The sequence below is a fragment of the Humulus lupulus genome, chromosome 2 (assembly GCF_963169125.1).
Source record: "Humulus lupulus chromosome 2, drHumLupu1.1, whole genome shotgun sequence".
NCBI classification, from domain to species: domain Eukaryota; kingdom Viridiplantae; phylum Streptophyta; class Magnoliopsida; order Rosales; family Cannabaceae; genus Humulus; species Humulus lupulus.
Genome location: NC_084794.1, coordinates 108893066 through 108908725, shown reverse-complemented (window position 1 = coordinate 108908725; position 15660 = coordinate 108893066). Strand labels below are relative to the sequence as shown.

General features: G+C 37.5%; 1 protein-coding gene and 2 non-coding genes across 3 annotated transcripts; 1 reads left to right on the top strand and 2 right to left on the bottom strand.

Moving 5' to 3' along the window:
- Positions 1-6958: 6958 nt before the first annotated feature.
- On the top strand, positions 6959-9921 carry LOC133814609 (uncharacterized). Its single transcript, XM_062247548.1, has 5 exons — positions 6959-7612; positions 8082-8129; positions 9396-9404; positions 9471-9614; positions 9712-9921. Exons 1-5 carry the CDS (start codon positions 6959-6961, stop codon positions 9919-9921), a joined length of 1065 nt encoding a protein of 354 aa, XP_062103532.1.
- A 39-nt stretch (positions 9922-9960) lies between these two features.
- On the bottom strand, positions 9961-10065 carry LOC133820295 (small nucleolar RNA R71). Its single transcript, XR_009886714.1, has one exon. It is a non-coding gene; the product is annotated as a small nucleolar RNA R71 (small nucleolar RNA).
- A 492-nt stretch (positions 10066-10557) lies between these two features.
- On the bottom strand, positions 10558-10664 carry LOC133820123 (small nucleolar RNA R71). Its single transcript, XR_009886556.1, has one exon. It is a non-coding gene; the product is annotated as a small nucleolar RNA R71 (small nucleolar RNA).
- Between the last annotated feature and the right edge of the window lie 4996 nt (positions 10665-15660).

The following is a 15660-nucleotide window of genomic DNA, read 5'->3' as shown; positions in this document are numbered from 1 at the left end:
ACTGGGGCCAGAGGAGCGTACTCATCATGCCTCTCGCATCTGTCGTTGAGTATGTCCCTCAAGTCATCATCCCTACGCCTTTTTTCACTAGCGCCCAGGCAATCAAAGACATTATGTTGTCGAGGTTTCCCCCCAGCGTTATGGCTTGCAGGCCTATTTTCTCTTGGTGAGGGGTTTCTATCTCCACCTCTTTCCTCATTCCTTCGACCAGCATTCCACCTGCCGGAATCGACCTCATTATAGTCATGGCCATCCCTAAACTGTGGCCGACTATGGCGCGACTGGCTGGTCACGCTGTTTCCTCCTCTGGCTAGTATCTCCCGAGCTTCAAAGGGAGGCCTGCGCTGGTCAGTGGGTCCCCATGCATTATTATGCTGTGGGGGGCCCCTGACTGCAGAGCCTGACTCGTTATGCCTTCTGTTGGTAGAAGGACGTTGCCCCTTGCTCGGTGGATTTAACTCATCGTCCCCTGGTCGTCTAGGGCTGCAGGGAGGCTGCCCAGCCCTATTCTGCCTCTGGCACTGGGAATTGCCGCGACCAACTTGAGAGGGTGGCTATTGCTTAGGATCCCGAATCGGGACATCATCCTGCGCAATAGGTGGCTGCTCCAGCCTTTGAGGGCTTGCCAGCTAAAGCGGAGGACTTGGATTAGGGGCCCGTTGCGGTGGTGCACTTGGTGGCTGATCCGGTTGAGAGGCCAGCGCAGCATGTCCTCTGGCCAACTGAATGGCTGCTTCAAGAGCAGTCGTGGCATCTCTCTGCCGACGGTCCATTTCTGTCTGCCGCTCATTCATCTCCTGGCGCTGACGCTCAATCTCCCTTTGTTGTTGCGCCAAGGTCTCTGCTGCATTCTCCTGATTGGCCCTTAGATTAGCCAACTCATCCTGCAACATGCCCAGTGTTGCCCTTAGCATCTCAGAATCAATTTCCTCCTCTTCAAAATCCAAGTGTGGTTCATTTTCAGCCACATTTGGAGGAGGAGGTTGAGATGATGCGACGCCAGCAGCCTGTCCAGCTCTCTTGGATGTCTTCGCCATTTGATTTTCTTCAAGCACTTTGAGTTCAACTCTCAACGAAAGCACCGAAATGTTGACCCTTGATTTGGCCAACGACACGGAGTCAAGATAACGACAAAGAATGAAAAGGAAATCAAGAAGAGAATCAAGTGGGAAGAAAGTGACACACGCGATTTATAGTGGTTTGACCCCAACTCTGTGGTAATAACCTACATCCACTTAGTGTTCTTATTGATGTTGAATCCCAATGCAGTGATCAAAGAACTAGGGTTCTTGAGTTTCACAAGCCTTAGAAGAATTACAACTTTTTTTGGATAATCACACTATGAGTATTCAAGTCCAAGGTTCAAAAAGTCCCTTCCTTGAGCCCTCTCATTCATATTTATAGGCTCAAGGGGGTTACATGGGCCAATGGGCCTTAATTCTCCTTAATATCAGTGTATCAAGGCAATAAAGAGAAAATATAATAAATGTAGTTATTACAAGATTGCGTATCTTAAATGAACTAAATTGAAGCATGCGACCAGATTGGTCACATCTAAATGCGATATCTGATGAAGCAATAGACATCTGGTCGATAGGCGAACAACATCCCTTCACTTTAATGCTTCCATGTGCCAACCACGTGTAATAAATTCTTGCCACGTCATCAGGAGCCATTTTTGGGTAAACAGGTTTTTATTGAATTCACTTGAACTCCTACTATGAGATAATGCAATGTTAATCTTCTTCTTCATCTATTGAGTTTTTTTCAATCTGTGTTTATTGCATGAAATATGATTGGCCATCTATTTTCATTATTTGTTTGAGTTTGAATCAAAATTATGAAAGGTAAGATTTAAACAAGCTTTGATTGAATCAATAAAAATTTAATCTAGAACGAAAGTATCAAGATTATTTGTGTAGCATCTAGGTTGTGTATTCAATGCCTCTTAAGTGTTTGATTTATCATAGAAATATAGAAAATTTGCACTTAGGTTGAGTTTTATAATTCCTAATCTGATTCTAAAATGCATTTTCCCAACTTTCTAGTTTAATAAGAAGAAGAATTGTTGATATAGTGTTAGTGATTCGTAGGAGGTAGAGTTGATGAAATTAAAGTCCCTAATTGTTTTATCTCTTGAAATTTATTCTTGTTTATTCCTTTACTAGTTTGCATTATTTTATATAGCGTTATTTTAATTATCAAAGTACAAAACCAATTTTCATTATCCAAATAGAAACCAAGAATTAGTTATTTGGTAATTGATAATCCAGTCCTTGCGGGACGATACTTGGTCTTACCAAGAAATTTATTACAAATTGTGATTGTGTATACTTGCATAACATAAAATCTATAGCAAGTTTTTGGCGCCGTTGTCGAGGACTGAAAAATTATCATTCTCAAAGTAATTAATTTTATTTCTAATTTGGTTTTTCTTTGAACTGTTTCTAACTTATTTTGCGTGCATTCTTGACCATTTTTCAGGTAGTTTGTTATATGCATAGCAGAAGAGGAGCATATAGCCTTGTTCCTATTAATCCTAATATTGAAAAAGCGTGCAGGTAGAATCATAAAAACAAGAGAGCTACTAGTCCAACTGTGGTTATGGAAACTCCTCAAAACAATGATGGGTGAATGGAGGGGTGCCAAAATTGGTGGAAGAACGAGTTGAGAATCCTGTTATGAGAAGCTTATGGGATTATGTACTCCCAACTATTATGGGAGTGCAAACATGTATAAGACCACCGACTGTGGAGGCTAATAAATTTGAGATTAAGCTGGTGATTTTACAAATGGTGCAATCCATCGTGCAATTTGGTGGCTTACCTTCAGAAGACCCTCACATGTACTTAGCTAACTTTCTTGAGCTATGTGATACTTTCAAGTACAACGGGTTCAGTGATGATGCAATCAAGTTAAGTCTCTTTCCATTTTCACTGAGGGAGAGAGCTAAGATCTGGTTGAACTCTCTTCAGGAAAATTCAATCATAACTTGGCAAGACCTGGCTCAAAAAATTCTTGCTGAATTCTTTCCTCCATCAAAAGCTCCTAAGTTAAGGGGAGAACTGAATAATTTTTATCAACTTGATGGAGAGTCTTTATATGATTCCTAGTCTTTATATGGGTTGTGTGGTACTACTCGTACGATAATTGATGTTGCTGCTGCTACTGCTGGGGCTTTTATGAGCAAGAGTGCTAATGAGGCTTATGAGTTCCTAGAAGATATGGCTACAAACAACCACCAATGTTCTGATGAGTGGTCAACAAGTGTTAGAAAGGGGGCTAGAGTTCATGAATTAGATGCCATCACTGCTTCAACTGCTCAAGTTGCTTCTTTGACAAAGCAATTGCATCAGAATATTGTTTTCGCCAATGCAATTGAGATGTAAGTGTGTTGTGAAATGTGTGGGGGTCCACACACTTTTGATCAGTTCACAGCTAGGGATCCCAACAATATTCCTATGGACCAAGCTTAGGTTCAAGCAGTGCAAAATTTTCAGAGGCCTTACAACAATCCATTCTCCAACACTTACAATCCTGGTTGGAGGAATCACCCCGATTTCTCATAGAGAAACAACCAAGGCCAACAGTCACAATTTCAAGGCCAATACCAGCAGAATTTGCCATAGCAGTCCATGAATCAAGCTTCATCCTCTCTACAACCTAGGCCATAAGTTCCACAAGAGAAGCCCAATGAATTGAAAGCAGCTTTGTTGACTCTCACTAATACTCATACTCAGTTTATGACTGAGACAAGATCTTCCATTCAAAATTTAGAGACACAAGTGGGGCAATTAGCAAGCATGTTGAATAACTGGCCCCAGGGGAACTTGCCTAGCAATACTATGGTGAACCCCAAGGAACAATGTTAGGCTATCACTTTGAGAATTGGTAAGAAAGTAGAGCAATTTGTCATCTATTGAGAACTATGAAGAGTTCGGCAAGACATTTGGTTTCGAGAGAGAGAAGGTTACTGCATACTATCCTACTACAGAAAAGGAACCGCTAGTTGTTATTTATGATTCCCCTGTAAGAATCCCATATCCTCAAAGACTTATGAAAAACTCTCTTGATAAACAGTTTTCCAAGTTTTTAGAGGATTTCAAGAAGTTGCACATCAACATTCCCTTTGCCGAGGCCTTAGAGAAAATGCTTAGTTACGTAAACTTTATGAAGGAGATCCTCTCTAAGAAGAGGAAGATGGAAGATTACGCTGCTATGGCTTTAACAAAAGAGTGTAGTGCAATTCTACAAAGAAAACTGCCCCAAAAGTTGAGAGATTCGGGGAGTTTTACTATTCCATGCACTATAGATAATTTTGAGTGTAAACAAGCTTTATGTGATTTGGAGGCAAGCATTAATCTGATGCCCTTATCTGTGTTTCGGAGACTTGGTTTGGGTGAGGCTAGGCCTACAACAATTACTCTACAGTTGGCAAACTGTTCAATAAAGCATCCACTGGGTATTATTGAAGATGTGTTGGTTAAAGTGGATAAATTCATTTTTCTTACTGACTTTATTGCTCTTGACATGGAAGAGGATACAGATGTGCCTATAATTCTTGGAAGACCATTCTTAGCCACTGGGCAAGCACTTATTGATGTTTAGAAGGATGAGTTAAGACTCAAAATTCAGAGCGAAGAGGTGGTTTTCAATGTGTTCAAAGCAATGGCATATCCTAGAGCAAGTGACAGATGTTTTCCTATTGATGGGATTGAGGGGGTTGTTTTTTAGAAGAATTTGAGTACTGATGCTCTTGAGGTGGCACTAACACAGTGTGAGGAAGAAGAAGAGAGCGATGATGTTGAGTTGATGGAGTATGTTGGATGGGTGAAGTCGTATGGGCCATTTTATAGAAAGAAATATGAAGAGCTGGGTCAAGTTTCTGAAAGACCTTTATCCTCTATAGAAAAACCACCAATGCTAGAATTGAAGACCTTGCCAGATCATCTTTGCTACATTTATCTAAGTGAGAATGAGATTTTATTGGTGATTGTTTCTGCTTCTCTGTCTGATGTTGAAGTGGAGAAATTATTGAGAGTCTTGAGGGCTCACAAGCTGGCTATTGGGTGGACATTGACAAATATTAGAGGGATCAGTCCTTCTACAGTGATGCATAAGATCCACCTGGAAGATGAGAGAAAACCTTCAATTGAAGCTCAGAGGAGGTTGAACCCCACTATGAAGGAGGTGGTGAGAAAAGAGATTCTGAAATGGTTAGGTGCTGGTGTGGTGTACCCCATTTCTGACAGTGCCTGGGTGAGCCCAGTACAAGTAGTGTCAAAGAAGGGTGGTATGACTGTGGTAAAGAATGAGAAGAATGAACTGGTTCCATCTAGAATGGTGACGGGATGGAGAATTTGCATCGATCACCACAAGTTGAATAAGGCAACAAGGAAAGACCATTTTCCCTTGCCATTCCTGGATCAAATGCTTGACACACTAGCGGGACATAGCTACTACTGCTTCTTGGATGGCTATTCAGGATACCATCAGATCGCCATTGCACCATAAGACCAAGAGAAGACCACCTTTACTTGTCCTTATAGTACGTTCGACTTTCGAAGAATGCCATTTGGGCTTTGTAATGCCCCTACTACATTCCAACGGTGTATTATGGCCATTTTCTCTGACATGGTAGAGAAAACTATTGAGATCTTTATGGTTGACTTTTTCAGTTTTTGGGTCATCTTTTGATGAGTGTTTGAAGCATCTGGAAGCAGTTTTGCAATGGTGTGAAGAGTCCAATGTAGTTCTAAACTGGGAGAAGTGTCATTTTATGGTAACAGAGGGTATTGTTCTTGGCCACAAGATTTCTAGTAGAGGCATTGAGGTGGACCAAGCTAAAATCTTCACTATTGAGAATTTACTACCTCCTGTGTCAATTAAAGGGGTTTGAAGTTTTCTTGGGCATGCTAGGTTTTATATTTGGTTTTTTAATGACTTTTCAAAGATTTTGAGCCTCTTTCCACCTTGTTGATGAACGGTGTTTCCTTTGACTTTAACAAAGAGTTCCTAAACGCTTTTAAGGTACTTAAGGAGAAGTTAATCTCGACACTGATAGTTGTTGCACCGAATCAGGATCTTCCATTTGAATTGAAGTGCAACACAAGTGATTATACAGTGGGGGCAGTTTGGGGCCAACGAATTGACAAGGTATTTCAGTCTATTTATTATACTAGTAGAAGTCTCAATGATGCACAATTGAACTATGCCAAAACAGAGAAGGAGCTCCTCGCTATAGTATATGCATTTGAAAATTTTAGACCGTACCTCATTGGCAACAAAGTAGTAGTGCACACTGACCATTCTGCTATCAAGTACTTGATGACCAAGAAAGGTACAAAACCCCGCCTCATTAGATGGGTCTTACTGTTGCAAGAGTTTGATGTGGAGATCCATAATAAGAAGGGCACAGAAAATTTGGTAGCAAATCATTTGTCAAGACATGAGGTGGAAGAGAGTCAAAATTCCAAGGATATACAAATAAATGATCACTTTCCTGATGAGCAATTTTTTGAGGGTAAGTGATAGCTCGATAATGCCTTGGTATGTTGACTATGTTAATTTGTTGGTAGCAAAAGTTGTGCCTCCTAAGATGTCATGGAAACGGTTGAAGAAATTCTACTCTGATGTGAAGCACTATTAATGGGAGGAGCCTATTCTTTATAGGCATTGTGTTGATCAATTCATTTGTCGTTGTGTGCCTGAGGATGAAATGCACTCAATTCTCACTCATTGTCACACTTTGCAATGTGGTGGTCATTTTGGGGCATCAAGAACAGTTGAGAAAGTATTGCAAAGTGGATTCTATTGGCCATATTTGTTGAAGGATGCTAATTCATTTGTGAAGGCGTGTGATCATTGTCAACGTGCTAGGAACAGATCAAGGAGGAATGAAATGCCACTTAATGTGATCTTAGAGGTTGAGCTTTATGATGTTTGAGGTATAGACTTCATGGGCCATTTTCCATCGTCTTTCCACAACCAATTCATTATGTTAGCAGTAGACTATGTGTCAAAGTGGGTTAAGGTAGCTGGAACAAAGAAAAATGATGGAAAAATCATCATGAACTTTCTGCACAAGCACATTTTCACAAGGTTTGGTACTCCCCGTGCTCTCATTAATGATGAAGGGAGTCATTTCTGCAATAAGCAAATTGATGCTCTACTTGCTCGGTATGGAGTATACCACCGCACTACTTTAACATATCACCCTCAATCAAATAGTCAAGCTGAAATATCAAACAGGGAGGTGAAAAGTATCATTGAGAAGACGGTGGATAGCTCCAAGAAAAATTGGTCTAAGAAGCTTGATGACACGCTTTGGGCCTATAGGATGGCATTCAAAACTCCAATTGGGATGTCTCCTTATAGGTTGGTTTTTGGGAAAGGGTGTCACTTACCAATTGAACTAGAGCACCGAGCTTATTGGGCAATGAGGAAGCTAAATTTTGATGAGAGTGCAGTGGAACAGAATAGGCTATTGCAATTAAATGAGCTTGATGAGTTTCGAAATGAGGCCTATGAGAATGCCAAGATTTACAAGGAGTGCACTAAGGCATGGCATGACAAGAACTTAATCATAAAAGAGTTTCAACCCAAACAACAAGTATTGTTATTCAATTCAAGGTTGAGACTCTTTCCAGGCAAGTTGAAGTCTAGATGGCTGGTCCCTATACTGTTGTAAAGGTGTTTCCATATGGCTCTGTTAAAGTGCAAGGAAAGAATGGCTCAGTGTTCAAAGTGAATGGTCAATGATTGAATCCATGCTTGGGTGGCCTTATCGATCATGACAAGTCGGTTATCCTCTTGAATCCCATCTGAAGAGGAATTCAGCGTCCGGCTAAATGACGTTAATGACATCGCCTTTGGGAGGCATCCCATACCCTTTACTTGCTTTCTTTACTTTTTGCTTAGTTATGAACAACTTTTAAGTTTGAATTTCGCACTTGTAATTTTTAAATTTTTGGATTCTTTTTGTAAATTTCGAACCGTGGAAAGTGATAGTGTAGTTTTTATAGTATTTTAAAGGGTTACTTTATTTAATTATTGAGGTTTATTTAGAAATTTTTGTGCAGTATGACATTGTGTTGCTAGTGTTTGATGATATTTCAGATTTATGGGAAGTAAGTGATAAATGACCATGTTTGGCTTCAAAAAGATGGAAATTGTTGAAAAAAATACATTTGAGCCACGGCTCTTGGAATTAGAGTCGCGGTTCTGTGATTAGAAAGAGAGGTCGAACCATCGAGAAGTCTAAGGTCGCGGCGCTTCCTTTGAGATTCATGACGCTTTAGAAGATAGAGACCAGGTGCATTCCAGATTTTGGACACGGGCCCGGCACCTCATTATAGAGTCGCGACACCTGAGTGGTTAATTCGCAGAATAGGGCATTTTACGCAGGGGAAAAAGCAGGATTTCACATCCAAAGCACAGATTACTACTTAATCATCATTATGACGATTTCTGAAAGAAAAAACAAACCCTAAGGAGGAGACTCAAAGAGCACACTGCAAAGGCAAAGGCTTGGAGATCAACTAGTATATCATTCTATTTCATTATTTGTTTTTACTTTCTGGATTAGTAATGTTTATATTTGATTTTATGGATTTTATTATGTTCAGCATGAACTAATTTTTTAGTTAGGGTGTTAATGGATTCTCTTCCAACCTTATGAGTATTTAATGAAGCTTTTATGATTTTCCTATTAATATTGTGAATTATTTGTCTTGTGCTTAATGCTTGTGATTAATTGTCCACTAATTGCATGATTTAGATGACTTTAACCTGAGATCTGAGAAGTGAAGGATAATTATGCTATAGTCAAATAATCATAGATTTATATTGGACGAGAGTACATGTATGATCTGTGTAGCTTAGAGATTATGTGTTTAATGCCAGCAATATGTTAGTTTACCATAGAGATGTAGAAGATAGCTTATTGTAGAGAATTATAAGTCCTAAAAAGAATATAATCTATAATTGTAATCTGCTATCACAATAGAAATAGGAGTTCTTAAATTCACATTAGAGAAACATAGGTGGATAGTTGATGAAGTTAATAACCCTAATTCTCAGTCCTTTGAATTAATAGTTAATTTGAGTTATCCATTGTTCTATTTTATTGTTTTGGTGTTCAAGTCATTAGATTCAAAATCTATTAATTGTCAATCAATTAGAATCAAAAGTTAGTTTTGGTAATTAATAACAGTCCTTGTGGGAATGATACTTTACTTACTAATTTATCACTTGTTACGATTGCGTGCACTTGCATAGTTAAAAATATCCACAACAAGTTTTTGGCACCGTTGTCGGGGACTATATTATTAATATCAATATAATTGATTTTTATTTCTAGTACTCATTCAGTTTGTGATTGTATTGTGTTTCAGGAATTATTGGTATGTGCGACGAAGTTGACAAACGGAACTTATACCGATAAATCTTGAAATTAAAAGAATGTGCAGACAAAACCAAAAGATAAAGAAAAGGCTGGATTTTCCATGGCTGAGAATCAAGGAAATGCAACAAACAATGTTGCTAATGTTAATAATATCCCAAATATTGCAGCGGTCCCAGTGGACAGAGGACCAAGGACGCTTAGAGACTATGTACTTTCACTGTCACAAAAGTGCATTCATGCATTAGACACCCCACTATTGTTGCAATAATTTTGAGATCAAGCTAGCAATATTACAAATGGTGCAGTCTACTATTCAGTTTGGGGGGTTGCCCATGGAAGATCCTAATTTGCACATATCCAATTTCCTAGAGCTATGTGCAACATTGAAGATGAACAGGGCGAGTGACGCTGCAATTAGACTTAGATTATTTCCATTCTCTCTACGAGACCAAGAGAAGAGTTGGCTAATTTCACTGCAAGCTAATTCTATCACAACATGGGAGGAGTTGGCTTAGAAGTTTTTAGCAAATTTTTCCCCTCCAGCAAAAGATGCAAAGTTGAGAGGGGAAATTAATAATTTCTACCAGACAGAAGGGGAATTGTTGTATGATGCATGGGAAAGATTGAAGGAGTTGCTAAGGAAATGCCCACATAATGGTAGACAAAACCAAAAGATAAAGAAAAGGCTGGATTTTCCATGGCTGAGAATCAAGGAAATGCAACAAACAATGCTGCTAATGTTAATAATATCCCATATATTGCAGCGGTCCCAGTGGACAGAGGACCAAGGACGCTTAGAGACTATGTACTTTCACTGTCACAAGAGTGCATTCATGCATTAGACACCCCACTATTGTTGCAATAATTTTGAGATCAAGCTAGCAATATTACAAATGGTGCAGTCTACTGTTCAGTTTGGGGGGTTGCCCATGGAAGATCCTAATTTGCACATATCCAATTTCCTAGAGCTATGTGCAACATTGAAGATGAACAGGGCGAGTGACGCTGCAATTAGACTTAGATTATTTCCATTCTCTCTACGAGACCAAGAGAAGAGTTGGCTAATTTCACTGCAAGCTAATTCTATCACAACATGGGAGGAGTTGGCTTAGAAGTTTTTAGCAAATTTTTTCCCTCCAGCAAAAGATGCAAAGTTGAGAGGGGAAATTAATAATTTCTACCAGACAGAAGGGGAATTGTTGTATGATGCATGGGAAAGATTGAAGGAGTTGCTAAGGAAATGCCCACATAATGGTATAGAGAAGTGGATGCTAGTCCGTAATTTTTATAATGGGTTGAATGGTACTACTCATACCATAATAGATGTTACACTAGGAGGTGCGTTCATGAGAAAGAGTGCTAATGAAGCATATAAATTGCTAGAGGAGATGCCAATGAATAACCACCAATGGCCAACTGAAAGGGGACAGCCAAAGAAGGTGGCTGGTATGATTGAACTGGATGTTATTTCCATGCTTACAGCTAGGGGTGTTCATTGGATGACATCCAATGTTTTTAAGCCCATCCGATCCGATCCAATCATCCAATTGGACGTTGGATTTTTGGAACCGATCCGATCCAATCATCTTGAACCAACCGATCCGGTCCAATGGATGATTGGATCGGTTCGGTTCCATCCATTGGATGCATCCATTGGTTATCCGTTGGATCGGATCAGATCTATCTGATCTTTTAAAACCTTTATTTAGGCTGATTTTTTTTTAAAAAAAATATTATTTCAATTATAAAAACACTAATTACTCATCCAAATAATAAAAATATTTAATTGTAATGATTTAGAAGTTTACAACACAAATCTGATATAAAATTAAAAACATAAGTCTTAATAATTTGTATAAATCCAACATAAAATTAAAAACATAAGTCTTAATAATTTGTAGGAATCCAACATAAAATTACAATAATACATCATAATTAAATAAAAAAGTTTAGTACATCAAATACAAATATTATAGAAAATAAATCACTAATCGGCCCAAAATGACAAAGAGAATGTTCACTCAATTTTGATATCACCAACTCCAGCCAACATTTCTACAAAAAAAAAAAAAAAACACAAAAATTAGTATTTTATATTAAAAACACATAAAAAATAAAGTTAAAATATATATGCATTTACCAGTTTCTAATGCTTCCACTTCTTCAATTGCTCCATCAACATCAATTGTGTTTGTTTGACGAATCCAACTTTGAGTACATATGAGGGCTTGTATAGCTTTAGGAGTTAAGCAACTCCTATATGGATCAATGACACGGCCACCAGTAGAGAATGCAGACTCTGATGCAACAGTAGATATAGGAATGGCAAAGACATCTTTGGCTATCATGGAAAGAATCTTAAATCTACTATCGTTCTTTTTCCACCATTTCAGAACATCAAAATCAGAATTGTCAGAGTCCTCACATGCTTCTATGAAGTACTTGTCAACTTCTGTTTTGTTCTCTGAGTAATCAACTGCCTTTAACTTTTCTTTGCGTTGTTGAATGAACAAAGTGCACTCATCAATATCTTCAACATTACCCATATGGTCTTCTACAAGGTGAGTACTAGAAGAACCATGCACACCACCATTAGAATCAATATTACAATACTCTTTGTACATATGATCCAAAGTCTTCCTAACATTCCTAGAATGTCTTGAAGCTTCATCAGGATCACCACACATCATCTCAAAACATACATTTAAAAATGGCTCCTTATAACGAGGATCAAGCAAAACTGCCACAAGTAAAAATACATTCAAACTCTCTATTTTCCCCCAATACTTGTCATATTTTTTCTTCATTGATTCAGCCATCATGCTCAACTTAAAATCATTCATATTCCCACTCCAGAACTCCAATCGACTATGGATAAAAGAAACTCGATCTAGAAATTGGTTTGATGTTACATAATTAGACCCAGAAAATCTTAAGGTGGAATCATAAAAGATCTTTAAGAACTTTATAAACAATCTAGCATTCTCCCAATCACTCTCATTAGGACATCTTTCCACCTCAGAGCTGCAAAACTCTTTGACATATCCTACATCATGCATTTCCATCCTTTCAAATGCCTTTTGATACTTTTCAGCAGCCTCCAACATCAAATAAGTTGAATTCCAACGAGTTGCAACATCTAAGGAAACTGTTTTCTTACTAGTGATTCTATCTTGCTCAGCACACTCTTTCAATTTTTGCATTCTAGTAGATGAAGATCTCACATATCTCACAACATCTCTTATCTTACTAATACTTTGGTCATACTCCTCTAACCCATCTTGAACAATCAAGTTCAAAATATGTGAAGCACATCTTAGGTGCATGTGCTGACCTCTCAAAATTGCACCACCCCATTGATTAATCGTATTCGTGACATACTGTATAGAAACATTATTTGATGATGCATTATCTACCGTGATGGTAAATACTCTATCAAGCCCCCAATCTAACAAACATTGTTCAATAGCTTTGCCAAGTGTGTCACCTTTATTGTTGGGAACAACACAATAATTCAATATCTTCTTATGTAAGACCCAAGAGTCATCAATAAAGTGAGCAGTTAAACACATGTAATGCAAATTTTGACAAGATTTCCATGTATCAGTTGTTAGACAAACTCTTTGTTTTTTTTTCATAAAAAATTCTCTCAAATTATTCTTCTCTCTAAGGTAAAGGCCCATAATATCCCTTGTAATGGTAGTGCGTGAAGGAACATGAAAATTAGGCTCAATTTTCCAAAGTAGTTCTCTAAAACCTTCATTTTCCACAAAAGAAAAAGGAAGCTCATCTTTGACAATCATCCTAGCAACATATTCTCTAATTTCTTCAAGGTCAAATTTATGTGTCACCAAAGAATTTCCCTCCCCTTTCATCATATTAAAACATAATGTTTTTTGTTTCTTATCACCTCTCCTAGGAAACAACTTACATTGAGTTCTAATATGATGCAACAAATTAGTAGTTCCATTTTTCTTGCTACCACATGCATACTCACTACCACAGTAATTGCATTTAGCTTTTTCATTCTTTTTAGAATCACTCACCTTAGTAAAGTGATCCCAAACCACAGATGGAGTTCTAGTTGACTTCCTCTTTAATTGATTTTCCTCAGTCTCATCACTAGGCAAAGTGGATGGTGCTTCTGTGCTTTCATCCACATTTTGTGCATCTTCTTCTTCATTGCTTACATGCTCAATCCCAGGATCTTCTTCCTCATCAAGAGATATAGTTATATCTTTTTTTGCAGTGGAAGCCATCTATTAACAAGTTTAAAATAAAAAATATTAGTGTTAAAATTTTAATCTTCATGTTAAATAACTTGATAAATAATTAAACTTACCGAGCTAGAGGTAGATTCTGTGGTGCTTTATAGTGTGATAAATAGTTTTATCCTAACCTCACTCTAAGAATCTACAAAAAAAAATGTTATAGTGAGAAAAATATAAGTAATATTATATATATATGAGTAATAATAGAATACACACAATCATGCATGTTTGTTTATAATTATTTAGTAATTATATTAATTAGATTTTTTATATAATACAAACTTATAAAACATAAAAAAATTGACAAAAAAAAACAAACGTATTGACAAATTTGTATACTTTAAGTAACACTCACTCAATACATTTGTTAAGTCATAATATCATCTATTTTTTTATTTTTTTTATTTTTTGTTTCTTTTACTTAAACCTAGCTCATTTGTTCTTTTACATTTGTCCTTACTTAAAGAATTTAAGTCATTCATTTCTTTTTTATACTTCTTTTGATGCATTTCCATATCATTAATTTATTCTTTGTACTTGAAAAAATCAAATAAAATAGTGCAATTCAAAGTGTGGTGGACATCCTAGAATTTGAGCCAAAAAAAATGTAAAAAACTTCACTTGAAAGACCAATGATACAAAATTCAAAAAAGACCAAAAAAAAAACTTCACTTAATCGAAAAATAGATAGTATATAATAATTTTTTGTTGAAAATGATACAAAATTCAGCAAAGTACAATTCCTTACATTTTCATAAATCTATATTTATAAGCTTATGATTGAAAACTATTCTAGATATAATCAATAATTAATTGAAGATGAAAGTAATTATTCAAACAAAGCCATAATTTTTATTCCTTTTTCTAAAATGAAAAAAAAAAAGTTTAAGAGCTAAAATATCAAACAACAATGCAAAGAAAGCTAACTTTTTCCCCTGTAATTGTGAATGTGATTCCTCTTTTTCTATAATCATACATACATATCTTAGCAAACAACATGAACTCATGTATACTTTGACTATAAAAATGCATAATCTGTCTATCACTATTACATGTATATTATCATGTATACATATCTCAGCAAATAAGGCATTCACTATAAAATTAAAAATGCATAAACATAATATAAAAATCTTTACAAAATCTGAATATTATAACAACCTAAATCAATAATCACCATCTACATTGATCTTTGTTCAGCCATTCCTAAACAAATTCACAAAAAAAATCTCTCAACCCAAAGAACATTTACCTCCCAATCAATCCCGACTGCTGCCACCAACCAAGTGTCGACGAGTGTAGAGAGAGAGAGTCGGCCAACTAGAGAGAGTGGGTGGCCAGAGAAAATGGATGTGATGAGAGAGAGAGAGACTGCACGGTGCACCTGCTGCGATGACAGAGAGAGGGAGAGACTGCCGCCTGCGATGGCAGAGAGAGAGAGGGAGACGTCATGCCGTGACAGAGAGAGAGGGAGAGGACGCCGGCCGCCGGAACAGGATGAGAGAGAGGGTGACTGTGGCTGTGAATCTTTGAATCGCACGCACAAGGAGGGAGGAAGAGAAGACGAACGGCTGGGCATAGGATCTGTGTATTGGAAAAAAGAAAGTGTGTTTAGTTTAGGGTTTTTTTAATCATCCCATGTGTGCAAGCCTATAGTAAGCTACAGTGAGGTATTGGATGTAATTTGATGGAAATTGGATCGGTTCGGTCGGTTTTTATTGGATGTCGGATGGTTATCCAACAACTGACCGATCCAATTTGGATTTTTTAAAATTACATCCGATCCGATCCAATAGTAATTGGACATCTAATTTTTGGCGGTCGGTTTTTTTTGGATCGGTCGCTTTTTATTGGATCGGATATTTTCTGCACACCCCTACTTACAGCACAAGTGGCAACATTAACAAAACAATTACAACAGACCCATCTTCCATCCCAAGCAATGCAAGTGCAAAATTTTGGCAAGGCAAGTGATAGTGGACA